The 27921-nt window shown below is 52.3% G+C and overlaps 12 protein-coding genes across 12 annotated transcripts; 6 read left to right on the top strand and 6 right to left on the bottom strand.

Annotated features, from left to right (window-relative positions):
• Positions 1 to 246: 246 nt before the first annotated feature.
• Z517_07883 (uncharacterized protein) lies at positions 247 to 1401 on the bottom strand (the record flags this gene model as incomplete). The annotated part of the gene is made up of 1 exon (XM_013426404.1): positions 247 to 1401. One exon carries the CDS (start codon positions 1399 to 1401, stop codon positions 247 to 249), a length of 1155 nt encoding a protein of 384 aa, XP_013281858.1.
• A 705-nt stretch (positions 1402 to 2106) lies between these two features.
• Positions 2107 to 4439, top strand: Z517_07882 (uncharacterized protein; the record flags this gene model as incomplete). Its single annotated transcript, XM_013426403.1, has 3 exons — positions 2107 to 2367; positions 2421 to 2634; positions 2686 to 4439. The coding sequence occupies 3 exons, from the start codon at positions 2107 to 2109 to the stop codon at positions 4437 to 4439; spliced, it is 2229 nt and encodes a 742-aa protein (XP_013281857.1).
• A 596-nt stretch (positions 4440 to 5035) lies between these two features.
• Z517_07881 (uncharacterized protein) lies at positions 5036 to 8071 on the top strand (the record flags this gene model as incomplete). Its single annotated transcript, XM_013426402.1, has 1 exon — positions 5036 to 8071. The coding sequence occupies one exon, from the start codon at positions 5036 to 5038 to the stop codon at positions 8069 to 8071; it is 3036 nt and encodes a 1011-aa protein (XP_013281856.1).
• Positions 8072 to 8539: 468 nt separating this feature from the next.
• Positions 8540 to 10763, bottom strand: Z517_07880 (uncharacterized protein; the record flags this gene model as incomplete). The annotated part of the gene is made up of 3 exons (XM_013426401.1): positions 8540 to 8682; positions 8779 to 8922; positions 9026 to 10763. 3 exons carry the CDS (start codon positions 10761 to 10763, stop codon positions 8540 to 8542), a joined length of 2025 nt encoding a protein of 674 aa, XP_013281855.1.
• Positions 10764 to 11502: 739 nt separating this feature from the next.
• Z517_07879 (uncharacterized protein) lies at positions 11503 to 13137 on the top strand (the record flags this gene model as incomplete). Its single annotated transcript, XM_013426400.1, has 2 exons — positions 11503 to 11943; positions 11995 to 13137. 2 exons carry the CDS (start codon positions 11503 to 11505, stop codon positions 13135 to 13137), a joined length of 1584 nt encoding a protein of 527 aa, XP_013281854.1.
• A 937-nt stretch (positions 13138 to 14074) lies between these two features.
• Positions 14075 to 15291, bottom strand: Z517_07878 (uncharacterized protein; the record flags this gene model as incomplete). The annotated part of the gene is made up of 3 exons (XM_013426399.1): positions 14075 to 14376; positions 14435 to 15084; positions 15137 to 15291. 3 exons carry the CDS (start codon positions 15289 to 15291, stop codon positions 14075 to 14077), a joined length of 1107 nt encoding a protein of 368 aa, XP_013281853.1.
• A 1120-nt stretch (positions 15292 to 16411) lies between these two features.
• Z517_07877 (uncharacterized protein) lies at positions 16412 to 17149 on the top strand (the record flags this gene model as incomplete). Its single annotated transcript, XM_013426398.1, has 1 exon — positions 16412 to 17149. One exon carries the CDS (start codon positions 16412 to 16414, stop codon positions 17147 to 17149), a length of 738 nt encoding a protein of 245 aa, XP_013281852.1.
• Positions 17150 to 17509: 360 nt separating this feature from the next.
• Z517_07876 (uncharacterized protein) lies at positions 17510 to 18701 on the bottom strand (the record flags this gene model as incomplete). The annotated part of the gene is made up of 2 exons (XM_013426397.1): positions 17510 to 18414; positions 18485 to 18701. The coding sequence occupies 2 exons, from the start codon at positions 18699 to 18701 to the stop codon at positions 17510 to 17512; spliced, it is 1122 nt and encodes a 373-aa protein (XP_013281851.1).
• Positions 18702 to 20706: 2005 nt separating this feature from the next.
• Z517_07875 (uncharacterized protein) lies at positions 20707 to 21349 on the top strand (the record flags this gene model as incomplete). The annotated part of the gene is made up of 3 exons (XM_013426396.1): positions 20707 to 20810; positions 20907 to 21011; positions 21088 to 21349. The coding sequence occupies 3 exons, from the start codon at positions 20707 to 20709 to the stop codon at positions 21347 to 21349; spliced, it is 471 nt and encodes a 156-aa protein (XP_013281850.1).
• An 885-nt stretch (positions 21350 to 22234) lies between these two features.
• Positions 22235 to 23043, bottom strand: Z517_07874 (uncharacterized protein; the record flags this gene model as incomplete). The annotated part of the gene is made up of 2 exons (XM_013426395.1): positions 22235 to 22859; positions 22913 to 23043. The coding sequence occupies 2 exons, from the start codon at positions 23041 to 23043 to the stop codon at positions 22235 to 22237; spliced, it is 756 nt and encodes a 251-aa protein (XP_013281849.1).
• Positions 23044 to 23760: 717 nt separating this feature from the next.
• Positions 23761 to 25581, bottom strand: Z517_07873 (6-phosphogluconate dehydrogenase, decarboxylating 1; the record flags this gene model as incomplete). Its single annotated transcript, XM_013426394.1, has 5 exons — positions 23761 to 24201; positions 24254 to 24682; positions 24738 to 25189; positions 25243 to 25463; positions 25532 to 25581. 5 exons carry the CDS (start codon positions 25579 to 25581, stop codon positions 23761 to 23763), a joined length of 1593 nt encoding a protein of 530 aa, XP_013281848.1.
• Positions 25582 to 26825: 1244 nt separating this feature from the next.
• On the top strand, positions 26826 to 27794 carry Z517_07872 (uncharacterized protein; the record flags this gene model as incomplete). The annotated part of the gene is made up of 1 exon (XM_013426393.1): positions 26826 to 27794. One exon carries the CDS (start codon positions 26826 to 26828, stop codon positions 27792 to 27794), a length of 969 nt encoding a protein of 322 aa, XP_013281847.1.
• Between the last annotated feature and the right edge of the window lie 127 nt (positions 27795 to 27921).

Genomic DNA, 27921 nt, shown 5'->3' with positions numbered 1-27921 from the left:
TTATTGATTGAAGTTGATAGCTGCGCTTGACAGTCGAAAGGGCTATCGGAGCTTAGCGCCCCAGAGACAATGGCTTTCGTTGATAGAATTGGTGGGAAATCCTTGACTGATAGAAACCGGACTGTGTCAGGGCAATGATGTTTGTAGCGGCAAGACACTCTCAAATCTCGGTCTGATTTCAATATTCCAGTGTCCTTTTGATAGCGTCGTATATCCCTATAACTCACAGTTAACGTCTCAACTTCCTTAGGGCGGCATGGGCTTACTCGTAATGTCTGGGATGTTAAATTTCTCAAAGATTAGTCCTGGGTGAGTACTCCAGCCTGTAACCCTGGCTACCGGGGCCTCTAGTCGAAGAAAAGCCCCTTCTTGTATGCTTGCAGCGACTTCGGCCCCCACACCCGCATTGTACATGCTCTCATGCACTACAACTGCTCGTCCCGTCTTGTTCACACTTTCCAAAATGGTGGCTCGATCCCAGGGATATATGGCCCTGAGATCAACGAGTTCGATGCTCAGACCCTTAATTTCTTTCTCCAAAGCTTCGATTGCAGCGGAGCAAAGGTATAAGGGTTGGCCGTAGGAGATAACTGTCAGGTCTTTACCCTGCTTTAGGACTTCGGCTTTGTCTAGTGGTAGTGTATATGGATCTCTGGGGACGAATTCCTCGGCGGCGCGGTATAGGATCTTAGGCTCCATGAAGATGACTGGGTCGTTGGAATTGAGAATGGAAGCTGTGAGTAGTCCCTTTGCTTGACTGGGCGATCGAGGCATGACAACTCGTAGGCCCGGCACATGCGTGAATAGTGATTCTGGACTTTGAGAATGGTAGAGGGCCCCATGTCCAACGCTACCGCATGGCATTCGCACCACCAACCCTCCACAGTGGCCACCCGTGGCGCCTTCTCTATACCGAAATTTGGCGGCTTCATTAACCAGCTGATCAAATGCCGGGTAGACGTAATCTGCAAACTGGATCTCTGCAACAGGCTTCATGCCCTCGGCCGCACAGCCAATTGCGAACCCAACGATCCCTTGCTCACACAACGGAGTATTGAACACTCTACTCGTGCCAAATTCGTCCGACAGACCTTTGGAACATCGAAAGACACCGCCAAACGCCACATCTTCACCAAACAGAAGTACGTTCTCATCACTCTTCAAAGCATGATGAAGAGAGGCATTGATGGCACCGTGCAGGTTCACCCAATCGACTGGTGCATCTTGGGAGAGGCCGTAAGCAGTTCTGGCACTGTTCTGTGATTGGTGGAGGACGGCGGTCTTTTTGAAGTCGATGGGTTTGTTCAAACGCGCTTCGGAAGATGCTTGACTGGCGTATCGACGCTGAAGGAATGGCTTCAACGCCCGGGAGCACGCGTTGAGCCTTCGACCAGCATACATATTGGGAAAGCGACGAGTCTATGAAGTCTATGGCACAGAAGAAGAAGTAGGGAGAAGGGCCATTTTGAAGGGGCTTCTTGGGTAGAAGGCCAAATGAACCCAAGCCGAGGATAAGCGCACCTGCGCTGCGCCCCTAACCGTCAATACCGTGGCTCCGGAAATCGGAAACAAGAGGCTGGGCACGTGGAGTCCCTCGCATAAGTTGCCTTTATCAGTGACTTTGAGGACGTTGCGCCATCTGCCATGACGCCGTCTCGCATGCACTTGTGGGATGCAGATGGATTGGTAGTTCCATGTGTCAAGCTTTGGAGAGCATCGAATAAACACCCAGGAGACGTACCTCGTCCCGCTCGTACTAGTGACAGAAAGTAATACTTACGAAAGCAGATCTGCCGCCGCTCCTGTTCCATCCTCCTCCACGCAGTACATCCTTCTGCCAATCATCTCGCCTGTCTATACGACACGTTGACTGGCCCTCACCTTCACCTACCTCGCCCTAGTGCTTCTCGTTCCTAACCTATATCTCTACTGCTCAGAGCGTGTATTCGCCGAGCTGTCCTCAAGGTTTCACCCGTGACAAACCGTGACCGCTTCCATCGAGCTCCGAATCGAACGGAACCGGGTCGAAGCATTTCCTTAGTCGAGACTGAGCAGCTACATCTATCTTCAAAGATGTCGGAGTGCGCGTATCGGTCCTAGTCAAACATGCAACCACGAAGACCAAGTTCCCCCCTCTACGTGCGACCTATTGTCTTGGGGTTCGCCAAAATCTTCTTCATCTCTCTCAGCCAGATACCTGTTGTTCAGGCTGCGCCGGTCTATGCCGCAAAACTATTCTCATCCGCGGATGAAACAGAAGGGAAAGATCCGGATGATCCAGGGCTATGGATATACTTGACGGTGGCGGCAGTGCTGGTGCTGCTAGGAGGAGCATTTGCCGGGCTGACAATTGCATTGATGGGACAGGTGAGTGGAAGCAGGCTCAAATATGATACCCAGGATCTAACACTGGCTCATAGGATGAGATATACCTTCAAGTCATCAAAGACTCTGGTGAAGGAAAGGAGAGGGCACATGCTGCTAAGGTGCTTAAGTTGCTCCGCAAAGGCAAACATTGGGTCCTGGTTACATTGCTGTTAAGCAATGTCATCACCAACGAGACTCTCCCCATCGTGCTCGATAGGTCGCTGGGTGGGGGGTGGCCGGCTGTCTTAGGATCAACTGTCTTGATCGGTATGCTCCCTCTCCTACAGTGACACCAATCCTTGCTAACACTCTTTGCAGTCATATTCGGTGAAATTGCCCCTCAATCCGTCTGCGTCCGCTATGGCCTCCCCATCGGCTCCTGGATGGCGCCCTTCGTCCTGATCCTCATGTACATTTTGGCTCCTGTGGCATGGCCAACCGCCAAGTTACTCGACTATCTCCTCGGAGAAGACCATGGAACAACATACAAGAAAGCGGGGTTGAAAACACTGGTATCATTGCACAGAAGTCTCGGAGAGGCAGGCCAACAGCTCAATGCTGACGAAGTGACAATCATCAGTGCGGTCCTGGATCTCAAGGATAAACCTGTGGGCAGCATCATGACTCCAATGGATGATGTCTTCACTCTGTCTCTCGACGACGTCTTGGATGAGTCGACGATGGATGACATTCTGTCACAGGGCTATTCAAGAATACCCATCCATCACCCAGATAATGACTCCAACTTTGTGGGCATGTTACTGGTCAAAATGCTGATCACATATGACCCAGAAGATGCAAAGCCTGTCCGGGACTTTGCCCTGGCCACTTTACCAGAGACTCGACCTGACACCAGCTGTCTGGACATTGTGAACTTCTTCCAGGAAGGCAAATCTCACATGGTTCTAGTTTCAGAGTATCCTGGAGAGGATCATGGCGCCCTTGGTGTGGTCACTCTTGAGGATGTCATCGAGGAGCTTATTGGCGAAGAAATTGTGGACGAATCGGATGTTTTTGTCGATGTGCACAAGGCGATCCGACGAGCCATGCCTGCACCAACTAGGCGCATCCCAAAGACCTATATTCTTCCTGATGAGCCATCAACAATCAGTGCCACTGCACCGGATCTGGTCAATATCGAAGAGAGCGAAATTCTCTCGCCTGAGGACCTACAGAGGGCGAAAACAGCGGATAATCCACCACAGAGGGTCAAGGGACTACCGGGTGCTAGAAGACGCTCGAGTGGAGGAAACAGCGCGGGCGGGGACGGCAAAGCTGGCCGAAGAGCTGCAAGCACAGATGAACTCAAGGAGCACCTGAAACATCTTGGGCCGTCCAATCTAGCGAGCAGGCCAAGGTCTACGAGGTACAACACCGTGAAAATCAAGCCTGGCACCAGCGCAGCGCCCAAGGAGGAGGAAACCCGAGCCCCTGCAGTTCGACGGATCTCCGAAAACGTCTCAGAATACCAAACCGGAATTGGTGAAGGCATGCTCAACTCGGGTGGTAAAGTTGCCTCTGGAGGCGTGCAAGCCTTGAAACAGGGATATGGCTCACTTTCTGGCTCTCCGAACGAAAGAAGGCCTCACAGTGCTTTGAAAGAATCACAGACCGACTCGGCACACGAACAAGAATCGAATCATCATATCACTGAAGCCAGAGACATACAACTATCCCGCCCACCCGCAAGAACATCGGAAACCCAGAGCACAATTGGTAGCTTGCCTAATTCACGAACACCGTCGAGAAGCCCCTATTACCACTCCAAGGGTCCAGCTCGAAGTGGTAGTATCACAGAAAACATTGTTGACACTAACGGGTTCCGAAAGGTCGTCCTAGAGATGACATCCAGCAGCGAGTCGAATGAGGAGGAAGAAAATTCGGGAGCCAATAAAGGACACCACACGCACGATGCACGTAAAAACATGTCGGCGGTAAAATTACGAGGCGGCAGTCATGAAGATCTTCCTCAACTCCAGGACAATGATTCCAAGAAGAAAAAGCACCGGAAAAAGAAGAAAGGCCGCGGAAATGGAAAGGGGGAACGTCAGCCACTTTTGGGCGACCAGTAAAACTGGTGACCACTATGGAAAAGCACAGCAATGGGAACAGCAGGTTGATATTGTTCAATTGTATGGCCTCTAATGTGTGGTTCGCCAAGGAGTATCATGGGTACATTGAGAAGAATGGTCCGGCAGAAACAGGAAAAGACATTGAATTCACTCACCGTGTGAATAACAAAGGATTCATTCATTCATCTCACTTTCTCAGTTTCTATTCACAGACTTGATTTATTCATTCACACAATCAAAAATCTGACCAGGCACACATCGTCGACATTTCCTCGCTTTCAAACAAAGCCACCTCTTTGTCCTCCTCTGCGATCGCCTGTCCTCCTCCGTCTGCCCTCAAGTTTGAACCCTCCACATCAACAACCACTGTAAGTTGACCACATCGACCTTCAAGACTTCATGAGACTTGAAAACACGCTCTTTGCACAGAAGCTAACCTCTCTCATCACAAGACCACTTCCTTGGGTCCAGTCACGACCTCACAGCCACCACTCTCCTCTCCTCTCTCCCTCGACCAGAAACCCTTCACAACACCACCGTCAGCAATTTGCTGAAAGAACCCTCCTCCTCGACAAGTCCGCCACAAACTTGCCAAGATGGCAACAGTGCCAGAACAAGCGTCCTCCATGTGGGAGTTCTTGAAACTCGCCATGGCCGAAGATAGCACCTGGGAGGACTACGGTCTGGTGGTGACCAGACTGTGCATATTCTACTTCATCTACCACCTCGCACGCCATCAAATCCTCTCTGCCATCTATGAGGCAGCAGAAAACCCGGAGGCTGGCCTCCCACAACTCCAACAAGCGATGTCACGATATTTGAAGGACATCATGAAGACCCTTCACGCGGGTGCACTGTTGCTACTCATGGCACACGTGCTAGGAATACCCGGAACCACCATCGTTTGTTACATCCTCATCACCTTCTTCTTCCTCCAAGAGGGGCGTGGCGCCATTACGACAATTTACCGCCTCGTCACCCCCTTCATGTCAAGGTGCACGCAAAAGTGCAAGGACTCTTTCGACCTCGTCGCCATCGCCTTTGGCATGGTTTTGGTCGCCTGGAAACTTTGCAGCACCACATGGCACCTCCTTTGCTCTCTCAAATCTCTCTGCGCCAAGATCGTCAACTGGCCACACTGGAGTACACTCAAGAATGCCTGGGACTCAATGAGTCGACCCGTCTTGAGGTGTCTCCAAAAGCGCAAACAATTCGTCGCCGCCCTCGTCAATTCAACCTCGGAACTTCTGTTCCGCCTGAGGGGCGGCCGCGAAGCCCTCAGGGCGGCGTTGCTGGACAACGCTCAGCTCCGTGAGGCAAATGCGCGGCTCGCAGCAGAGATTGCGCGCTTTCGGTCTCAAGCGGAGCCCAAGGACAAGCGAGGGATCTGGATCCGTGAGCGGGTGCTCTCTGGAGAGCAACCGCACTGGTTCCAACTCGAGCTTGTCCGCAAGCTACGTCAGGACTGTCGGGCAGCGCACAAGGAGAGCCAGCGATGGCGGGAGGCGTTTGAGGAGCGCCAAGGCCGCATCGCTGAGCTTGAGGCCTGCGACGGGGACGCTGATGCGCACGTCGAGGCTGCCACCGCTCGTAGAGATGGGCGGGTCCGAGCCTTAGAGGCCGAGAAGACGGCCGTTGTCGCTTCGGCGACTTCGAAAGTCAATGCCATGACGACAGCTCTTGAAGCTGAGAAGGCCGAGTCTCACAAACTCAGGTCTTCTCTGAAGGCTCAAGAAGCCAAGTCTGGCGATCTCGAGTCTCGCCTTGGATCTGAGAAGCTGGCTTCTCAGAGACTTGGTGAGGAGGTTGCTGTGCTTCGGCGTGAGAGGGACGCCGAGTCAGCCCTCCTCGAAAAGGTGAGGATGGAGGCAGCCCAGGCCGAACGGGCAGCAGCGGACCAGGTTCGCGGACAGAAGGACGCTGAGATCAGCGTCTTGAAGGCACAGCTTGCGGAGGCCCAGGTCTTCGCCGCGGTTGTTGTGGTGGACACCGCAGAGATTGGTGTTCAGACCGATCTTACTGCGGAGGCATCTCCGGTGATCCCACCGGTTGATGTCAATGAAGCAGGCACTCAAACCGAGTGCATCGGTCTGGACATCCAATCTCAGCAAGCCGCGTCTGCGAACTTGGAGATCGAGCTGCTCTCAAGCAAGGAGGCGCTTGGAGAGAAGGAGAAGGAGCTGGCAGCGTACCAGCAAGCGTGGAAGAAGACCTCGGACGACCTCGTCAGCTGCAATGGGGACCTACAGAAGGCCCTAAAGGAGGCAAATGAGCTGCGCTCCTGGAACACCAAAGGCGGCCAAGAACTGGAACAGCGCAAGCGGGACGTGGAGCATCTCAGACAGCTCATCAGCTACCGAGAACAGGAGGCAGCAAATCTCCAAGAGCAGCTGAAACAATGCAAAGAGAGCGCCGAGCAACAGAAGCCAGTCGCGGAAGAGGTGAAATACTGGAGAGGACGGGCAGAAGCACTCTCGACTGACATGGCAAAACTGCGTTCCGAGAACTTAGACACCAAGGCGAAACTTGCAGAAACCCAGCAGAAGTTCGAGAACGGCGCAAAGCAGTATTATGCACTCCGATACGATACGAAGCAACAGTTGGACACGAAAGAGAAATCGTACAAGGAACTCGAAAAGCAATTGAAAGCTGAGCTCCAGATGCGTGACAGAGATGTCCAAGTCCTCATGCAAAACAGCCAAGTCGAAAGCTTGCAGAAACAGGTCATGTCCAAAGACGACGAAATTTGCGATTTGAGACGAGAAATTGACCAGCACAAGTTGAATTCCGAAGTTGCAGTCAGTACACCAAGATCAGACCGCATAGGATCCTCACCCTTCCCTACACCGACCAAGACTCCCGTCACCAAGATACTCGAGAACAAGGTCCGCGAACATGCAGAAGACATGAAGAAGCACGCAATCGAAAAGCAGCAGCTTGAAACTAGAATTGCGGCGCAGGCGCAGGATCTCCAGAATCTGTGGGATACCAAGGAACAGCTCGAGCAAGAAAAGCTCAGATTAGAGGCGGAGAACAAGAAGCTTCAAGATCAAATGACAGACGAAGCCATGGACGTTGCTTTTGCCAAAGAATTCTTCGAAGAAGACAAAGAAGACATTAAACAAGCCCAAGAAGCGGCTGAAAATTGGAAGACGCAGCTCGATGAAGCTCAGGCGTCGGTCCAGAACATGCAACTCGACTTGCAGTTCAAAGAAGGTCAAGTGGACGCAGCACGCATGCAAGCAGATCTGTACAAGAAACAAGCGCAGGATCTCGAAGTCCAACAAGAACCGAGAGCCCAGATCGGTAACCCACCGACGCTCCTACCAAGACCTCAGAAACGCATTGCCAGCTCAGACATTCAGGACGGAAAACCGATCCAGGACACAAAGAAGATTTTGACCAAACGTCACTATCAAGGTGTTCTACCGTCCACAAGACTGCAGCACGCTCACATGGCTCAAGCTCAGCAAGGGCAAGCACCTCGGGCACCACAAGCGCAGGTGTTTCAACACCTTCAAGCGCAGATAGTCCATCCTCCACAAGCACAAGCAAACCAGGCCGTAACATCGGCAACTGAGCAAGCTGAGGAAAATGCAGACGACTCATCAATCATCTCAGAGGAGGAATAAGGAAGGACGTACAACAGATGTACATGGAAGAGTCAGGACGGACTCGGTGGAGGAAAGAGGAAGGAACAACAGATTAATCCCACAGGCTGGCCCTGGTGGGGAGAGAAAGGTACATCGTCCAAAGGACGAGGTAGCATTGCAGTACACAAAGAGTCAGGACGGACTCGGTGAAGGAAAACGTACGCACTACCATGTACCAGGTATCAGGAAAGCACAACAGAGCACAGCACAGCAGAGGGAGAGAGAGACACAAATCGTCTCCGTGGATGAATGAAATGTGCATCACACAGGTTCTCAAAAGATGGGACCAGATCGAGATACACCTCGATCGATAACCAAGAGAGCTAGACGTTCTGAGAAGAACATGAGAAAGATTCTCAACATTGATCGTCATGACCAAGTTTTCCAGTTTTCGTTTCATTCCAATCCCTACCGCTCCCGCTCCCGCTCCCAGGTTGTTTCTACTGTCTACTTCCCAAACCCGCCCTCAAAGTCCCCCCTGGTGACCCGCTCCAGATTGATCGCGGCAGAGACATAGGCCAAATGACTAAATGCCTGCGGCGTGTTGCCCAGCTGTTCACCCGAGAGGGCGATTTCTTCGCTCAACATGCCTGGAAGGAGCACAAACAGACACGACGTTGTTAGCAGCTGAGTAACTCACCTAAAGCCACAACGAGAACATGAGTCAAAGGGTGGAAAACACTTACCGACGTGGTTGCGAAAGTTTGTGACCGTCTCAAACATGGTCTGCGCACGCTCGAGGTACTTGGAGTCGTATTTTGCGGCACGGATGAGGGATTCGATCAGCCATAGAGTGCACATGACGAAGGTGCCTTCGCGGCCGCCCACGCCTGTCAGAACAGCCAAGGTCAGTATTGGAAAGGCCAGTGTGTGGCTGATAGAATAGCAGACAATATGTGCAAGAAGAAAGAGCGAATAAGGGGATGTACTCACCGTCATCAGTCTGCTCATGGTCGTACCGAAACACGAATCCGGCACTCGTCAGTCCCCCCTTCTCCGGCGTCCGCAAGATCCGATCCAAGGTGCCGACAAACTGGGGGTCATTCGGACTCATGAAGAAGACCAGTGGCGCAATCAACACGGCCGAGTCTAGGGTCTTGTTCGACTCGTAGCTCTGCACGAAGCAGTTCATGTCGTAGTTGAACCCCTTTTGCATCACTTGCTCGTAGATGGTGTCTCTGGTCTCGAGCCACTTGTTGCGATTCGGACAGGGGAAGTTCCTCTTCTCGGAGAGGCGGAGGGCGCGGTCCACGGCGACCCACAGTAGGATTTTCGAGTAGGTAAAGTGCTGTTTGCGGCCGCGGACTTCCCAGATGGACATGTCTGGCTCGTTCCAGATCTCGCACACAAAGTCGGTCAGGTAGCGGATGTCGAGCCACTGGGCGTACGAAATCGGCTTGCCGTGCTTGTTGAACAGGTAGATCGAGTCCATGAGTTCGCCGTAGATGTCGAGCTGGACGTGGTCGGTGGCGGCATTGCCAATGCGGACGGGCACACTGTCTTGATACCCACCGAGATGATCGAGGGTGAGTTCTGGCAGGCTCGTGGAGCCGTCGATGCCAAACATCAGAGGGAGATGGTGTCTCTCCCCTTTGGACGCTTCGGCTTTCTTACGCCATTCCGCGATGCGGGCGAAGATGAAGTTGATATAGGCTTCGGCTTCGGCGGGAAAGCCCATTTTGAGGAACACGTAGACGGTGAAGCTGGCATCACGGACCCACGAATAGCGGTAGTCCCAATTCCGTGGTCCACCGATGGCCTCGGGCAGCGAGAAGGTCGGTGCCGCGACAATTGCACCCGTGGGGTCATAGGTCAGCAGTTTCAGGATGAGCATGCTCCGTTCGACTTCTTGCTGAAAGCGGCCGCGGTAAAGGCACGCACGCACCCAGCTTGTCCAGAATCTATAGGCATCGTTTTCGAGGTTCATTATGAGGTCCTTTGTGAGATGGGGTGCGACGTGGCGATTGCACATAATCATGAAGATCTGCTGCCCTTCTTGCAGGTCGAATCGGGCTCGTGACAGTGGAGATTTGCTGTCACTGGCAGCAGTTTCGCCGGGCTTGACGTGCTGGAACATCTTGGGTTGTGAGCTCACCGGCCGGTCGTGGGTGCAGAAGCTGGCGTGAAATTCTGGAATGTCGGCAGATCCAACCTTGTCCTTGTTGTTGGGAGTCCAAGTTAGAGTCTGGTGATAGGTGCCCTCCTCGCTCTGGACGTCGGAGATTTTCATAAAGCCTTGATCTCGTGCATAATCTGGGCGAGGACACAGTTCGATGTAGATGGACATCTTCCCCCGAACACACTCCACCTTTCGCACCAAGGTCGATCCGCTCCATTTCTCTCGCAGCACTTTGTTATGCTTTGAAACCGCGAAGAAGTCGGTCAGATTGACCACCCCGTCTTCGTCTATCCATTTCGTTTGGAGAAGGTTGGAAGATGCTCGATAGTTTTGTTTGCACACAGAGCTGCTCTGTGGGCTGATCTTCCAATGCCCTCCCGCGCCTTCAGTTGTGTCCAGAACATTTGCAAAGATAGACGGCGAGTCGAAGTGAGGCCAGCACATGAAATCAATGCTTCCATTCTTTCCGACCAAGGCACAGGTTCGCATATCACCGATGAGGCCATAGTCCTCGATCTGGAGGGGTTTCGCTTGTCGCGCCAATTCACCCATGATGAATGCAGATGAGCCGTAGTATCTGGGGGGAAATATGGCAGAGCAAGGAGGGATGTTCCAGGCCGCTGAAGTAAAGACAAGAATCTGGGGAAGAGTTTCAAGTCGAAGGTTTCAGCATGGCATCACGGGGACATACCAAAAGAGACAAATACGGATGACTAAGGAAGGGGGAGGCAGACTTGGGAGAAGTTGATGCCCAGAACCAAGAATTGGGCGTCTGCTATTTGCCTGATTCATCAACTCGATACTTGTCGACCACTGACCGGTCACTAGTGTTACTCACACGCAAGATGAAGTAATCTATTCAACTTGGAGCTGCTTGTGGAGTAGTGGGAGCTGGTGCGAGTCTGGAGGCAGTTGTGCAGAGCCTCGGATAAATTGTTCCGGCACTAAAAGTCGATCTCGTCACGTGCTAGCTCAAACGGCTCTATTATTACCATGTTGGGCAATTTGACTCGCTGACACCAAGATCTCCCTCTCACCCCTGGTCACCCCCTGTTTCTCAATCAAGGGCAACCCTCATTCATCGCAAACCGTCATCTCGGATCTGCCCATATCCGCTACACGTTTGCGCCGTTGTCATCTTATCTACTCTCCTCCTCTTACTTTGGATCTCAGACCACCACTCAGTCATACATACCATCGCCGTTTCCGTCGCATGTCCTCTTTCCAATGACTTTGCAGTAGTCGCCCCTTTCCACGTGCTCACCTCCGTTTCATCTTTCGCATCCTGTCCATGGAGACCACATCCTACGGTGACCACGATTCAAGACCTTCCACCGTTCCGCCGACGACTCCTGCGGACAGGGACCCTCTATTCATCAACCCTCGTCGTAAGTACAAACGGCGAGGTACTGGCTCCATCTCCGACACGAAAAGCGAAGGCTCAGAAGATGAGGCAGGTTCCTCCATGTCAGAATCAGAAGAACACGAACTAGGGCTATTGGACTCGGATGTCGATGTTGATGATGACGGAGAAAGCGGTCTGAACAAACATGAAAGGGGCAAATACAACAAAAGAAAGAGGCGGCGGCAAGGGCTCGATGCCAGAATCGCGGGCACCACAGGTATATCCAAAGACGAGGCGCGCGAGGCAGACAAGAATGTCGTCCGCAACCTGGTCATCAATGGCGTCTTCATTCTCCTGTGGTATTTCTTCTCTCTGGCCATATCCATTGTGAGTCTCTCTCGAAGTATCGGTACCTGGAAGTGGCTGACCAGCGAACAGTACAATAAGATGATGTTCTCGTCCGACCATCTCGATTTCCACTTTCCGCTCTTCGCAACCTCGTTACACATGGTTGTGCAATTCATCCTAGCCTCTTCTGTCCTTCTGATATTCCCTTCGCTACGGCCATCTCGACCCCACTCGCCAGCGTTCGGGGACGAAACACAACCCTCCAAACCACTGATCACCCCTCTGTTCTATATCACCCGACTGGTGCCCACGGGAACGACGACGTCTCTTGACATCGGCCTAGGCAACACCTCTCTTCGCTTCATCACCTTAACATTCTACACCATGTGTAAATCCTCCGTCTTAATCTTTGTCCTTGTGTTCGCGTTCCTCTTCCGCCTGGAAAAGCCGTCCCTCAAACTCATCCTCATTATTCTCGCCATGACCTTTGGCGTTCTCATGATGGTCGCCGGTGAAACAGCCTTTCATGCTCTTGGCTTCGCGTTAGCCATGTCGGCGTCCTTCTTTTCCGGCTTCCGGTGGGCCCTGACCCAGATCCTACTCCTCCGCCATCCTGCAACTTCCAATCCATTCGCCACGATGTTTTTCATCGCTCCTATCATGTTTGTCACGCTGTTCTTCATAGCATGCGTCTCTGAAACTCCATCCGCAGTCATCACGGGTATCGTTCTCCTGGTTAGGGAACATGGGATCGTCAAAGCCCTACTTCTTCTGGTGGTTCCGGGATGCATCGCCTTCTGCATGATCGCGAGTGAGTTCACATTACTCCAGCGCACCAGTGTCGTTACTCTCAGTATATGCGGCATCTTCAAAGAGGTGGTCACCATCAGCGCCGCAGGAATTATTTTCCATGACGAGCTGTCGATGGTTAACATTACCGGGTTGATCATCACCATTGTCAGCATTGCCAGCTATAACTACTTGAAGATTGTCAAAATGAGAGAAGAGGCGAGGGAAAAATTGAAGAAGAAGGACGAGCAGCTGTATCGCGAGTTGGATGACGAGGACGAAGATGAGTTGGGCAATACCGCAGCAGCCGATTTTGCTCAACTCGATGACAACACGAGTGCAGTGCGCAACCCAACTACCAGTTCCGGCTCGGGTTCGAGAGCAGAACCTCCACCGAACAATGTACCAATCGCCTCGGCGAAGAGAAAGGAAAATATAGAATAGATATCTTTTCGCGTGAGCTGGGTTATTGGATGGTTTGCCTATGACAAAAGACTAATAATGAGAATTACACTTCACCTTAAACTTTTTGCCGTCATCAAACTGTAGTTTCTGCCATTCAATGGACATTGATTTCAATCTGGAGTTATCGCCTTCAAGTCGAGTCCCCCGCGGAAGCGTGGAACTATTCTGTAACCCTTAGTCAGTTACTCTGCCCTGTTAGCGAAGACTCTGCTGAGGGTGTTGTGTTGTTGTTGATCAACCAACCCTTGGAATCTTGTATTGAGTGTTCTGGGTCCCAGACAGGTAGACAGACGCAATTGCTGAAACCCCGGGGTGGGTGTGGGTGCTCTGCTTGTGTCGAGTGAAAGCGTCCATGGGAAAGAGTGCAAAGTAAAGTAAAGTAAAGCAAAGCAAAGCAAAGCAGATAGGTTCATCCAAGCTAGCGTGGGCCGGGAAGGGCTCTCCCTTTTCATGCTTATTACGCTGGATTGGTGTGGGTGACGGATGGTGTTGATTGGTTCGCAGCGAATTAAAATGCGCGGATACTTACAATACTAGGCACTTGTACCTCGTATATCTATTGTATAGCATTCCCCCCTTTGCCGTGCCGTTTATAATGGTCAAACTTCCGGGATACGAGGCCATGTTAATCTTGTACAGATGTCCATCCTCTTTCCATTTGCTCGTAAACGACAGCATCGGAACACAAGTACCAACAGTGCAACGACCAGGAAATGCGGAAGCTAAATCTGAAGACAAAGTTCAAGACAAAAGGGAAAATAGTGGTACATGCATGGCTCAGTCCTTTCCGGCACTTCGTCCTGTTGCTTGATGACAAGGATTCAGCAACAAACGCCATGACCCAAATACCTCAACACCTGCTGATACATCACAATGACACGGTGGTAGTCAGACTCCACGCTCCAAAAGTCCCTTCCTAAGATGGGCAGAAACTTGCAGGGACGCCGCAATTGGCGCCAACGAGGCTTGTACCGCAGGCCACAACCGTCACAGTCACGGTGAAAACCTCGTCACCAGCATCATTCTGCTGAGCTGTTATCTTTGCTGAAGCCGCGTCCAGAGCCGATATTTGAGACTGCACTATCGATATGAGGGCGTCAATTTGATCTTTCTCTTGAGAACAAGATGCAGCATTGTTTGTGTTGCCGGCCACCTGGGCTCCTACCACAGCTTGAACAACGCCTCCGACGACAGCCGGAGCCAGTCCAGCCACGGTATCTGCAATTCGAAACGTCAGAAGCACGTCTCTTTATCACGGTTACTGTATTTCACTCACCAACCGCGACTTGATGGAAGAATGGGGCTTTTAAGAAGTCGAAGACTTTCTGCCCACCGGCTTGCGCTGCTGTCTTTACCACGTTGGCATACGGGGTAAGCGCGTCCCTTATTTTCACTGCGTCTTGTTCCGCAGCCGAGATGCATGCGGTAAATATATCGCACAAAGACGAAACCAAGTCTCGTTGGTCAATTTCTCGTTCTGTGATATTTCTGATAAAGTCTTGAAGGACCAGCTCATTGTCGTTCATGATATGGACCGTATCATCCCACTCATCAGGGAGTATGCCTACGTAGGCATTCGCATATATCTGATGCAATTTGTAACTGACGCCATCAAATGAAAGATCCATTCCGTGGTAAATCGTTGGGGTTGGAGGGACCCTCGGGGCGGTAGAGGCCAGCGAGAAAGGATACCGACGATCGATAGGAGAACGACGCTTGGACGCTGAGTTCGAGGCTGATGGATTGCTTGGGATGACCTGGAATGACTTGTATGCCCCGATGACGGCTTGGTCAACGGTGAGACATCCTACATTGGCCTGGCTGACTTCAGTTCCTGGTATACAGTTTTCCGAGTTATAGAATTGCACGGTCGTAGAATCATCGACTGATCCAGTAGATTCGACAACGACTCCCTCAGCTAGACCGCTAAAATATGTTAGGTTTCAACGCGCAACTTTGATCCTGTAGTGATGCCTACGCGTATTCCTGCCGGCAACCCTGGCCTTCTCCTCCGACCCATGTCCCGAGGAACTCGCCAGCGCAATTGGTGTTCTTGTAAAAGGAAACCTTGAAGGCTTCGACGTCGGAAATCAGACAGATGAAAAGAGCTAGAAGTTCGACGCAGTTTTTCATGGCTCGCGCAATCTGCAGGTTAGGACGTCAGGAATTTGAGACACTGGAGGACTTTGTGAGTGTCTGGTGCTGTTCTTCCAGCTTTGTCGTGCTTTGATAGTCTCGTTGCCTTGACTCGATGCCTGCATTATATATCTCGACATTTTATCAGCAGCTTTTGTAAAAGCGCCGCGGTCACACTTGGACGGCTGGTCGCTCGGACAGAAGGTTGTCTCAAGTATGATGGTTGCAGAAATGTACGGCGGTTCTGGAGCTATATTCGATGAGTTGCCAGGATAGATATCTGTTGCGACACATTAGCCCTAGCGGCCAACCTTGTAAGGTCGCAGCTTCGAGGCAGTCAACTGCTCAGGCCTTGCGTAGACCCTAAGTACTTACAAAAGCCTGGATCCATACAACACGCCCCGTGTGATATGGTTCATGGCATCGAGGAACCCATTGTCAGGTCAGCGGGACCATTGTTGAGGTATTATCAGTGCGACGAAGGCTGGCTAGATAGCCCAAGGCTGATGAGGCATAGTCGTGGAGGTGAAAAGGCTGTCAACCCCGGTCTATCTCCATTCCCCATGCAGACTTCAAACAGGGCACTGTCAACCTGGGTGTGGCATATGGCTCAATGCGAGAGTCTTCGATCTTGAGTAGACTCTTTGACCAGCTAGTGGCCTTCGAGGAACGAGTCTCGTACAGATGCTATACCGATGGAGGAGTGATAGCCTGCTGTAGACCCGACGACCGCAGCCATTGCGCCAATCAATTGAGTTAGGACAACATAGCCGCGAAGAGGGCACTGCCGGCCAGTACAATGAAGAAATACGCCTCGGCGTTTATGCATAAGCGGATGATGGCTCTTTGTGAGGTGCAGCCTGCGACGTCGAGTTAGCGCTGGATTTGTCGAGGCTCAACCTGGTGGTGATGAGGCTTGGCAGAATGTGGCACATCAGGCAGGAATGCCACCCTCCTGCCTCGTCACTCAACTCAACTTCTCAATTCTTTACAGCAACCATCCACAGTGTATTCATCTTCCAGGCTGTTCGTGTATGGTTCTCTCTTCTCTCGATCCAACATCTAAAGTCATTCCAACAAATCTGCTCAAGGCATAACACGAACACCTCGAATAGTCATGTCAATCCTGGACTGGCTTGACGATACCAAGAACCCAACCCTTTGGATCATTGCCATCTACCCCCTCGTGATATTCCTCCTCGGTCTTGTGTGTCAGTTCAGAATGACTCACTTGGTTGAAAACATCCCTCTTGCGCCGGATGGAGCGCCGAAGCAGACAGAAGAAAGCGAACGTCCCACTCCCGACGACATCTCTATGGAGTATGACTTAATATCCTCAACATCTGCGGATAGTTCGATGAAAAAGGCGAAGACTGCGGAATCAATTGGCACCACCGTCGAGCAGCCCGAACCTCGAGTTCCCTCCCCAAGCGAGGAACCTTCGAGGCACCAGAACGTCAAGCACAAACCAAGAACAGTCTCTCCCCATCATCACTGGGAATTTGTCAAAGGCATTCTATTGTACTGCCTCCAAGAACTTCTGGCGCACCGAGTAGGAGTTCTGGTTGCTAGGCAAGTACAAGAGAAGCACCACCTTCTGGACATTTTGGTAGGATTTCTGGCAATGTCGGTGGTCACGGTAATGCTACTAATGTCCCAGGCGTATCTGAGCAATGCCAGATTCCTGACACTCCGAGGATACCGAACCAGTCAAGACGTCAAATTTTCCAGTGATCGAGATGGTCCTTTGGCCAATTTCTTCGCCATTGCGTTCCTTTCGTTGGCGGTGCCATGGCTGAGACTTCTCTATGGCGTCTATATATGGTGGAGCGTGAGAGGAAAGACTGGATGTTGACGCAGCGATTGAGTTTCTGAGAGAAATACAAGGCAGAGGCAATACTCAAACATCGATCAATATCTGCTATTGGAATGCTGGAATGCTGAACTCGAAAGGATACTTTATTGGACACTGCCACTATAGTAGCACTGCTACATTGGAAAGCATGGGTAATCTCTTCTACAAGGATTTGGATAGCATAGGCTGTCTAGTGATGGAATTGGATGGTTGGGATGGACGCTTTATTCAGCAGTGCGCTCTATGCAGCTAGGAGCCAGAGGATGTGATATGTCATTCTCTCTTCACAAGTAGAAAGCATGGTTACTAAGGGAAAAACGAATTACGAATCCTACATACAAAACAACAAATGGTCCCAATTCAGCCCTTTACAAACTGCGGCGTCAACCCAATCTTGACGCAGCCGCTGCCGGCCTTTGCCCCGACCGCGAGTATCCCATTGCAGGAGAACCAGGTTTCGGCCACGTTCTGAACCTTGCACACCAATGCGCTGTCTGCCACGTCGAACGTGGCCGTCGTGTAGCCCATCGCGGTGATGTTGGTGGGCACGTCGAAGAACAAGGTCATGGCGGCGCCTGTGGCGTTGACGGGCGGATGGAGGTTGGCGACTTCCTTGCTGGCAGACCCCACGAGGCCACACGCCTGGTTAAACGTGAAGGTTGTCGCGTTGGCCGCCGTCCCGCCAAAGGAGATCTTGTCGCGGCCGCCGCCAACCTTGGAGAGGAGCGCGTAGGTCCCGTTCTCCTTGGCTGTGCTGGCCGTCTGTTGCAGGACGAAGGTCGGTTGAGGGCCGGAAGGGTTGCACGTGGTTGGCGTCGAGGTTGGAGCAACGCTGCTAGTCTTACTCGACGATGTACTTTTCTTGCTTGTCGTTGACGGCGGCGTCGTCGATCCCGGTGGCACGGTTTCTGGAAGCGTGGAGATGGTGGTGGCCGGTGGGAGGGAGGGTTCGGACGGCGATGTTGTTGTCGACGAGGACGAACTAGACACTGTCACGGCGTCGGTGCCGTTCCAGTAGACATTGCACGAGTCATCGGTGCAGCAGCTATACTGCACAATGAGGTGCTTAACGCACTGGTAGCCGGCCGGACACCAGTAGCCCTGCGACCCGCCGCAGCAGATGGCTCCCTGGCTCGCGGGATACTGCCAGCTGGTGCCGCAGCATTGCCAGCCGTCAGTGGCGTATCCCGTCACACACTTAACACTGTCTTTGGGTCGACAGCCTAGCGCATTGCAGCACTCTTGGTCCGCCGGGCAGCAGTATGCTGGAAGAGGGGGGATCGTGGTCAGCCCAGCACCACGCAACAGGACGAAAAGATGATGGGTCAAACGTACCGGCACAGCCAGTCAGGCCGTCGCACGAAGTGGCTTCCAAAGCAGGCAGGCAAGAGTTCGAAGGGGTCGAGAGATCGCGCTTCATGAGCTGGCCGTGAGCTTGCAGAGGCGTGAGCAAGGTGGGATTCGAGCGGGCTTCAATCCAGGCCGCGTCTGCCACGGCCAGACAGAGGAAGAAAAGGGAAAGACATATCATTCTGTAGATTTTAGTAGCCATCGTGGTTTAACAAAGCACTACCGAAGAGACTGCCCCGTGGGCCCCAGAAGCAGATTTATATATCTCTTTTTTCCCTCCTCCACCTCAAGCAGCCTCACATCAACAGTCCCTTCTCCTAAAGCCGCTCCTTGCGGCTCATCCCACTCACCATCCAGCAGAGCCTGTCCCAAAACGATACCACACCGCGAGAGCGGACCTTTGGCAGCTGTAGACTTCAAAAGTCCCGACATCCCATTCGACTCAATGGCCATGAGAAACTCAAAAAGCTTAGCAGCTCAAGCAGTGAGCTTAGCATTCTTCGTTGGTGCTGTTACGAATGTGAACAGGCGGGTTGGTATGGAAATGTAAAGGGGAAATCGAGGACCGGTTGGTCGGTTGATTGCACCCAGACGTCGAAATCGAAAGGGTTGGTGGCCAGGTAGCTAGCCAGTCAGCTACCAAACTTGCTGCTAGTCATTGGACAAGTGCTGGCTAACTCGGTGAGACTTGTCTGCAGATACCCTCGAGCGTCTCGTACCATGGAAAGTGGACAGTGGCCACGGGAATATGGATACAATGGGGATGGACAACATGGAATAGTATTAGCATCAAAGTCAACCCTTCAACATGGGAAAGACAAAGTCACAGAATACGAGTCTGCCTTGCCTTGTCTCGCCTCGCCTTACCTCACAAGCGAGCGAGGGAGACCTGTTTTCGAGGCAGCGCGGCAGCAAAGCAGCCCTATCCTATCCAAGACCCGCCGCCCGAGTATGTAAGTGGCTTGCTTCTGGCCTTTTGACAATACAGAACCATCGTTTATGCTTTTCCCCCATCGACTATTTCTTTGGGGGAAGAAACCACGCACTGACGCGGAAAGAAACCCCTTCTCGTATTCGCTCGATCAGCTGAACGGAAAGGAAAAGGGGAGAGGTCGTGGTTGCGACTGGATACCTAGAGACAAGGGTAAGGCGAGGGTTCAAGTGGGAGAGGGACGAGGTACCTTTGTAAGGTTCTCAGCCGCACACGAGGAAACACGAACCGTCGAACGTCAGTCCATTGGGAGAGACGACACACCTCATGTCTGAGGGAAACTGCCTCATAGCGGCTTGTGATTGACTTGTCATGGAGAAGCTTTTCTTGGCTGCATATCAGACACGACGCTGTCCTCGACTTTTGATTAGTCCGTACCAACCCCGTCCTTCCCAGCCACCATTGGGTTCTAGATACCCAAGGCATCAAGTTCATTCGCCGATGGGAAGGAAAGAGAGCTGCTCGTGTTGATTGACAAAATTTGGTACATTTGATACAGAATACAACCATGACTCTAACCCTACACTGACCGTATCTGCATGCAGGACGGCACGGAGTGGCATCTTCTTTGGGAATAAATTGCAATAATCGATCGTATTCAGGGGGCTTTATCCTTTTTGGGTGCTGGAAAAATCTAATATACCCAGTACTGGATGTGAGAAGTACCACTCACCTCACACACACACAGCCCTTACTGGGTGCTGGCCAGGTGCCAGATCCTAAAGACCAGGCGAGTCCCATGGTTCTCAGCCCTTTGGCCGGGCGAGCGAGCCACTTTCGTATAGTCTGGGCCTCGAGCCTCGTGTCTCGAACTCTCTTGTCGTGTCCCGTCACCGTCGTGGGAGTGGTCATGGTCATGTTCGTGAGAACTGCTCCGGTTTCACGAAACGGGCCCTTTCAGGGGACGGGTGGTGGAAAATGAGAAGGACCGGGATAGGATGGCACGAGACAAGATAAGACATGGTCCGTCGACGACATATACTGTATCGTATCGGCTGGAAAGAAACCCCCTCTGCCCAGATGTCTAACCAGCTATGTGAGCGTGAGTGTGAGTGTGAGTTATATATGTCTGATCTCTATCTGTCCATCTCTCCCACCCATTTCTCGCTGTTGTCTTTGCAAGAAGAAAGACCTACCTCCTGCGTCCTGCCACTGGGTATATGCTCCATTGGTCTCCAGATTGGTATCACTGGTTATCCCTGTTGTGATCTTCAAGATGAGACTATCACATCCATTGCTGAGCGTGCCCCTCGCCGCCGTCACCCTCCACATGGCGTCAGCCCAGATGGTCTGCACCACCGAAGGATCTCCCGGGCCCGCGTAAGTTCGAAAGTCACCTACGGACCAAATATCATTTTTTGCTTTCATTATCCATCCGACAAAACACTGACAATCCATCCATCTCCTGGTGTATAGATCTGTCCTCCAATGTCTCGGCTCCGTCGTGCAATGCGCCACGACCCTCACCGATCTCAAAGTCCTCAGCTCGTGTGAATGCAGCTATGTCCGCGCTGCGCTCAGGTAATCACAACCAAGCTATGGAGCTGCACTCCCCCCTTTAGAGGTCACTATATACTGACATGTCGGACGTCGATAGCTGCTACACCTCCATCTGTGGCGACAGCATCCCCTCCACCAGCGACATCATGTCCCTGAGCTCAAAGTACTGCGGGGACGGGGGCGCGGCGGCGACAACCACAGGTACAGACACGGGATCAGGGTCACAAGCCAGTGCGACGGCCTCGGTCGCCAGCGCAACGAGCAGCGCCGGTGCTGGTGCCGCTGCCGGACAAAAGGGTCTCTCGCAAGAGGTCTTTGTCGTCGCTGTGGTCGGGTTAGTCGGTGGCGCGATGGTCTGACTTGGCCTGAACTGGATCTGACATGGCATGATATGACCTAACCACAACTATATATGGGAGAGGGGAGGGAGGGGTTCGGTCATTCATTCATCGATTGTTAGCAAGTTAGCAGCAAAAGGGAACCATACCGGGGGGAGTGTGATGAAATTACACTCTCAAATTTACGCAGAGTCTACAGTGAAACATTAAACATAAAAGGCCACGGGAACCAGGATACAATTTTCCTTCCTCGTTCACTGATCCATCATTCATTTTCTCTTTACCCTCGTAGTCTGGACATACTATTCCTTCTGACGAGGCTGACCCGCGTAGGGGGTGTGTGTGGGGGGAGGGGGGGGGGGAGTCTCCATAATCCCCGAAGAGGCTCCGCTCCGCCCCACACAATAGGCTTGTCTGCTCGGTACAAGCACTTGTACTGCAGTGGAGGGAAATTTTACTGGGTGTAGAATGCATATTTTGCCAGTATTTCCACGTCTCCCGGTCCAGTCCAATATAGGTTATATGCATAGCCGGTTGAGCCAAGTGCACAACGACCTGGAGAATTATTCTCGCTCCAATTCTCATGGAGATAGATCGTGGCGCGCTATCCTGCTTGATCAATGCCTACTCCGCCACTCGGTGCTTCCAAATCAATGCCCGAATCATTGACCCGAAGGCACAAACAGGCGGAACAAGCTACAGTCAACTGCTGCACTAAAGTTTGTTAGCGCTGTATGACGCCGGTCGATATCCTGATGTTGACTCCAAACAATGCGGCTCATATTCAAAGTCCGTCAATGCTTGTTTCTGGCCCTGCGTGCGATTCCGCACAATGAACCGTCCCTTTCGCTTTCTCCTCTCTTCATAGAATACCAGACATTGGCCTTTTGACTCTACCCATCCCCATCAGCCGCCCTTCTTCATGCCTGCAGGCGACGTCGCTTTGACAGGCGAAACATCTGATCCTAGCTTCCCGTCGAGTGACCCCTTTGCAAATCTCAGTGTGATCTTCTGCCGCTCCATGTCTACCACCTTCTTCATTCGATCCAGGTCGCCGTCTCTCCCCTCCGCGTGCCGGACATTGGCCGCGCCATATGGTTTATCAATCAAGAAAGTATCTGAGACAACCATCATGTTACCCGACCACCGAGCAGGATGTGTTCGCGAGAGGGCATCGAACAGCGCTTGGTCGATAGGGCTTGTGCCTTTGGGACCAACGCGCGCTTGTGCTGCTTGTTGAGCGGCTATGTTCCTTGCAAGTCGCCCTTGCACAGCATTGGTGTCGATTGTGTTGAGGGCCGAGCTGTTCGCAGAGACCGGCGAGGATTGAGGAAGAGAAAGCAGCTGAAAGGAGCTGATCTGCGAAATCGGGATGATTCGGTAGGTTCCAGCTGGGGCGACGAGGGAAGAGGAGGTGATAGCGGAAGAACTGGCAGTGGTGGTTATAACGAGAAGGTTGGTCAGAGGATCAGCCGTGTAGACAGTACCCTCTACCGTCGTTTGGTTCGGCGCGGTGGTGGTAAGGCGGACGCTGCGACAGTTGTGAGTAACCACAGACGCAAATCTTGACGAGCGCAGTCTTACCGGCTTCCAATTGCCAATTGCAAACTGACGTCCTGAGACACCGAAGATGCTGCGGGCTGAGTCTGCTCACCCTTGGGCAGAGCCACTGGCACTCTTGTTCCTGCATTCTGGCGTCTACCGTCGGCCATCATCGTGCAAAGACTCGAACAAGACCAGGTCCTCAGTAACCCTTCACGAGAAGCTATCACCCTCCGTGCTTGTCGCGCAGATAGTGCGAATGTGGACAGTCACAAGAAAATTGCGGCGTGGGCCACGAATAGACGAAATCAGGTCAAGGTCGAGACAAGGCACTGACCCAGGCCAGGCTCGTGCCGGCAGTTACAGTGCTGCGGAGCGCAAAATCCAATGCCAAATTGATACGCCAGGCGCCCTATGCCAATGCTTTTGTGAAATTGAATAGACAAGAAAGCGAAGCGAAAGAGAGAGAAATGAAGCCTGTGGTCAATCAACTCACAAAGTTGATGAGCGCGAGGAGCCGCAACCGACGGGTGCGGTTCGCAGTTGTCGTGGACAAAGTTATTTGGCGAGAAGGGGAAACGGAGACGCTCGAATTGGGGCGGAATACGAGCCTCGTATGATTGGTCTATCGGAGCTTCGAGTTTCACCGAAAGCCGGAGCTCGTGCAGCTCGTGGTCCCAGGATCAAGTTTTATTTTCCAGGCACAAAAAAAAGGCCCAATTATGAACACTATCTATGCCTAAGATGCAATCCTGAAGCCCTCCGAGCTAAATATGCCATGCACAACAACAAAGCCTGCACGGACATGGGTTCAAAGTCCCGTCTCTCCACGCTACGTTAGAGGACAGGCAAAAGAGAGGCAGAGGGTGGAGAGAAAGACGGCGATACGTCTAGGCGTTGTAGGTGGAAGCAGAGACGTTTCCACCACGGCCAGTCCAGTTGACGTGGATGTGCTCGCCCTTGGGATACTTCTCGCTGGCATACTCGGGCTTGACCAAAAAGGTGTGAGCACCAAAGTAGTCACGCTGAGCTTGGAGCAAGTTGGCAGGGAGATCCTTGGTGCGGTAACCGTCGAAGAAGGCCAAGGCAGTGCTGAATGCCGGCATGGGAATACCAGCCTTGACGGCAAATGCAATCACATCTCTCCAGCCCTCTTGGGCGTTATGGATAGCCTTGTTGAAGAAGTCGTTGAACAGCAGGTTTTCGAGGTTGGGGTCAGAACGGTAGGCCGAGGTAATGTCCTTCAAGAAAACCGATCGAATGATACAACCACCACGCCACATGAGGGCAATGGATGGCTTGTTGAGTTTCCATCCGTATTGCTTGGCAGCCTGTCACATCGACTTAGTATAGAGAACCAAGAGAACTCCGCCATTGACTTACAGTTTGCATTAGCATGAAACCCTGAGCGTATGAAATGATCTTGGAAGCATAGAGACCTTGCTCGAGGTTCTTGAGGAAAGCAGCCCTGTCCCCAGTAAAAGAGGGCTTGGGACCATCAAGTAGTTTGGAAGCACGCGTACGCTCTTCCTTGATGGAGCTGAGGCAGCGAGCAAAGACGGCCTCGCCAATCAAAGTGACAGGCATGCCCAGATCAAGAGCATTGATGGCGGTCCACTTGCCGGTACCTTTCTGACCGGCAGAGTCAAGAATCTTCTCAACAAGTGGCGAGCCATCATCGTCGGTGTAGCGAAGGACGTCTCGAGTGATTTCAATCAGGAACGAGTCCAAAACACCCTTGTTCCACTCGGCGAAAACGTCACCCATCTCCTGGTAGCTCATACCGAGACCACGTTTCATAATGTCGTAGGCCTGAATTTGGTTAGAGATACAAACCCCACCAGCAGTTGGCGTCGAGTCGACTTACCTCGCAAATCAGTTGCATATCACCATATTCAATACCGTTGTGGACCATCTTGACGTAGTGTCCAGCACCTTCATCACCAACCCAGTCGCAGCACGGCTCACCGTCGGACTTGGCAGCGATGCTCTGGAAGATGTCCTTGATGTAGGGCCAAGCCTCCTCGTTACCACCAGGCATCAGAGAAGGGCCATAACGGGCACCTTCCTCACCACCGGACACACCAGTTCCAACAAATCGAATGCCCTTTTCCGCAAGGTATTTTGTGCGGCGGTTGCTGTCTGGGTAGTGGGAGTTACCGCCGTCAATGATGATATCACCCTTGTCGCAGTAGGGGAGTAGCTTTTCAATGAAGTCGTCGACGGCAGGACCAGCCATGACCAAGAGCATCATGCGGCGGGGTTTCTTGAGCTTGGAGACGAATTCCTCGATCGAGTGGGCTCCGACAATGGATTTGCCTGCGCACGGTCGGTTAGTACGATCTTATGTACAGGCGGGGGTTGTTCCGTACCCTTGGCCTCATTTTCGAGGAAGCGGTCAACTTTGGAAACAGTTCGGTTGAAGGCAACAACGGTGAAACCGTGGTCGGCAGCGTTCAAGATCAAGTTCTGGCCCATGACCGCAAGGCCAATGAGACCGAAATCACCACTGGGTTCGGCCTGCGCTGGGCCGACCTGGAGGCCAGCCAGTCGCGCTCTAAAGTCAGCATCCTGTTCGTCAATCGGGTGTATCCTTATGCCGCGGTGAACAACGCTTTGCAGTGTATTCTTGGTAGAAGAAAAGGGGAGAAAGAAAATTACTGGGGTGCCTGCGCAACCAAGGGAGGAAGGACGTACACTGGACCAGACATGTTGACGGTAGAGTTGAAGTGAAGACTAAACAAATCTAGGTATGAATAGACGGTTCAACAGGATTTGAGGAGCAGGTATGAAAGCAGCAATCGAGTCTCTGTCTAATGCACCGAAAAAGACGAGAGGCACGAACGTCAAGAAAGAGAAGAGAAAGATGCAGCCAGGGGAAGGGCAGTAATAATATGTCGATTCCAGCTGGCAATGGGCATGGATTACCGCTCAGGCACGGCCTCAACCCCACCAAACAAATTTCTTCTCGTTGGAGGGGCAGTTGGTACCGCAGTCACCCACTATTCCAGCACTTGTTCGGAAGCTTTGGGTACTGAGTCGCCCTCCATCGGCTGACTACTTGTGCCATTGGGACTAGCCGTCTTGACCACTCATCGGTGCGCGGTCAGTTCCCCAATCAAGAGTCTTTGCTATTGCTGCAGATTACGTAGATATCGTAGAACCAGATGCAATAAGCCAGCAACAATCTGGCTCAAGACCATGTGCTTCTGGGATTCGTGAATAACCAGGAGAGAGGTGACTCAGCATTGAATCATTCTTCCACATCAGAGAGATCCAACACCTGAACCACGATTGATGGCCAACTGCGACTTCCGGGATGGTTCTTCCGAGGTGTCCGAAAACAACCGGGGTTGCGCCTCGTCGCAGAGGAGCCTGCCCGCAGACGAGTAGAACGAAGAATGCACTGTGCACTGTTCTCCATTCAAGAGTGATCGGCCCACGTGTGACGCCTCAAGTTGAACCTTTTGCTGAACTCTTATCTGATCGACTTCCTATTCTCCCATGCTCGACATGACTAAGATCTCGGAGCCTGGCTAACAAACAGCCTCCGCCCCAAGCGCTCATGCCAAGACTTATCACGTGTCAATCTCATGTGACTACGCTATATGTGACCTAGTGTCTTCGGGAGACCTGCTGTTCCAGGTAGGTCTCTCGGTTGGCAGTCGGGCCTGTCGACCTCACAAGGCTTCGGTGGTTGATAGCCAAACACTTTTCTACAGATTTCGATAGATCTACCTCGTACACCTCCACCCACTCACCACCTTCAGCCTACTTCAGACTGTCAAATATCCTGCTACAGCGTGTAATCTCTGCAGCGATTGGATTTTCATCTACACGAAGCATTTTGAGAGTCGTCTACAACCAATTGCGCTGGTCCAAGACTAACCTCTTGTGAGGTTTCTGGTACGTCTAATCAACCAGTGGTGTTCACTGTCAGAATCAAACATTCATCATGTCGTATCCGGCCCCTCCAGGTCTCAATACTTCTCAACCTCCGGCCTCACTCCCTGCGCGACCGCCGCCCTCTGCAATCGGCCCCTCACCAGCCTTCAAACCATCCTCGAGCGCCGCCACTGCGAAGCCGGCCTTCACTGCATTCGCTCCAAGGTCGATAGCGAATTCGTATCGCACCAGCAGTCCAGCTCATTATACTACCACCCCCGTAACGACCTACAGTCCGGCTGCACAGTATCCGCAACCCACATCACTTCCTCAATATGACGCAACGTACTCGAGCGCTCCCCAGATCCGCAACCCTTTCGTGCCAACGCCAGAGGCGTCTTCCTCGGCGAACCCATATTCGGGCTTCGATGCCGACTACGAGGCTCAGGTTCAACAATGGCAAAGCGCATACGTGAGCAGAGATGCGAGTACCACGTCCACACCCAAACCGACCGGGGGAGCCCCTCCAAACACAAACCCAGTAACGAATACGTCACATAAAGAGCCCACAACTCAACAAAAAGACGATGTCGCTAAAACAGTCTACCGTTCCGGTGGCGGTACAAGCTGGACTGATCCGACTCTCCTGGAGTGGGATCCGGCACATTTCCGTATATTCGTTGGCAATCTCGCAGGCGAAGTAACCGATGACTCGCTCTTAAAAGCATTTGCACAATATCCCTCTGTCCAGAAAGCTCGCGTGATCCGAGACAAACGCACTACCAAATCCAAGGGGTATGGGTTCGTGAGTTTCGCTGATGGCGACGATTACTTCCGAGCTGCAAGAGATATGAACGGGAAGTATGTTGGCAGCCATCCAATTGTGGTGAAAAAAGCTGTGACGGATGTACGACCCACAAACCAGAAGCATTCCGGCCACAAGGGCAAAGGTGGAGCGGGTGGGCATGGAAAGGTCGAGCATGGTGGTGTGCAAAAGAAACAACCCAAGACAAAGGGTGGACTGAAGGTTCTTGGGTAAAGATGACAGGAACAAAGAGTTGGAAATGTGCATCCAAAAACATTATAGGACTGGCTCCGTGCTCCAGGGAGCAGCGGGGAATTTAACGCTTCGGGTTCCTTTGCAGGGAACGATCGAAGTATGGCTC

The sequence above is a fragment of the Fonsecaea pedrosoi genome (assembly GCF_000835455.1).
Source record: "Fonsecaea pedrosoi CBS 271.37 unplaced genomic scaffold supercont1.5, whole genome shotgun sequence".
NCBI classification, from domain to species: Eukaryota; Fungi; Ascomycota; class Eurotiomycetes; order Chaetothyriales; family Herpotrichiellaceae; genus Fonsecaea; species Fonsecaea pedrosoi.
This window is presented reverse-complemented; position numbering and strand designations above follow the sequence as displayed.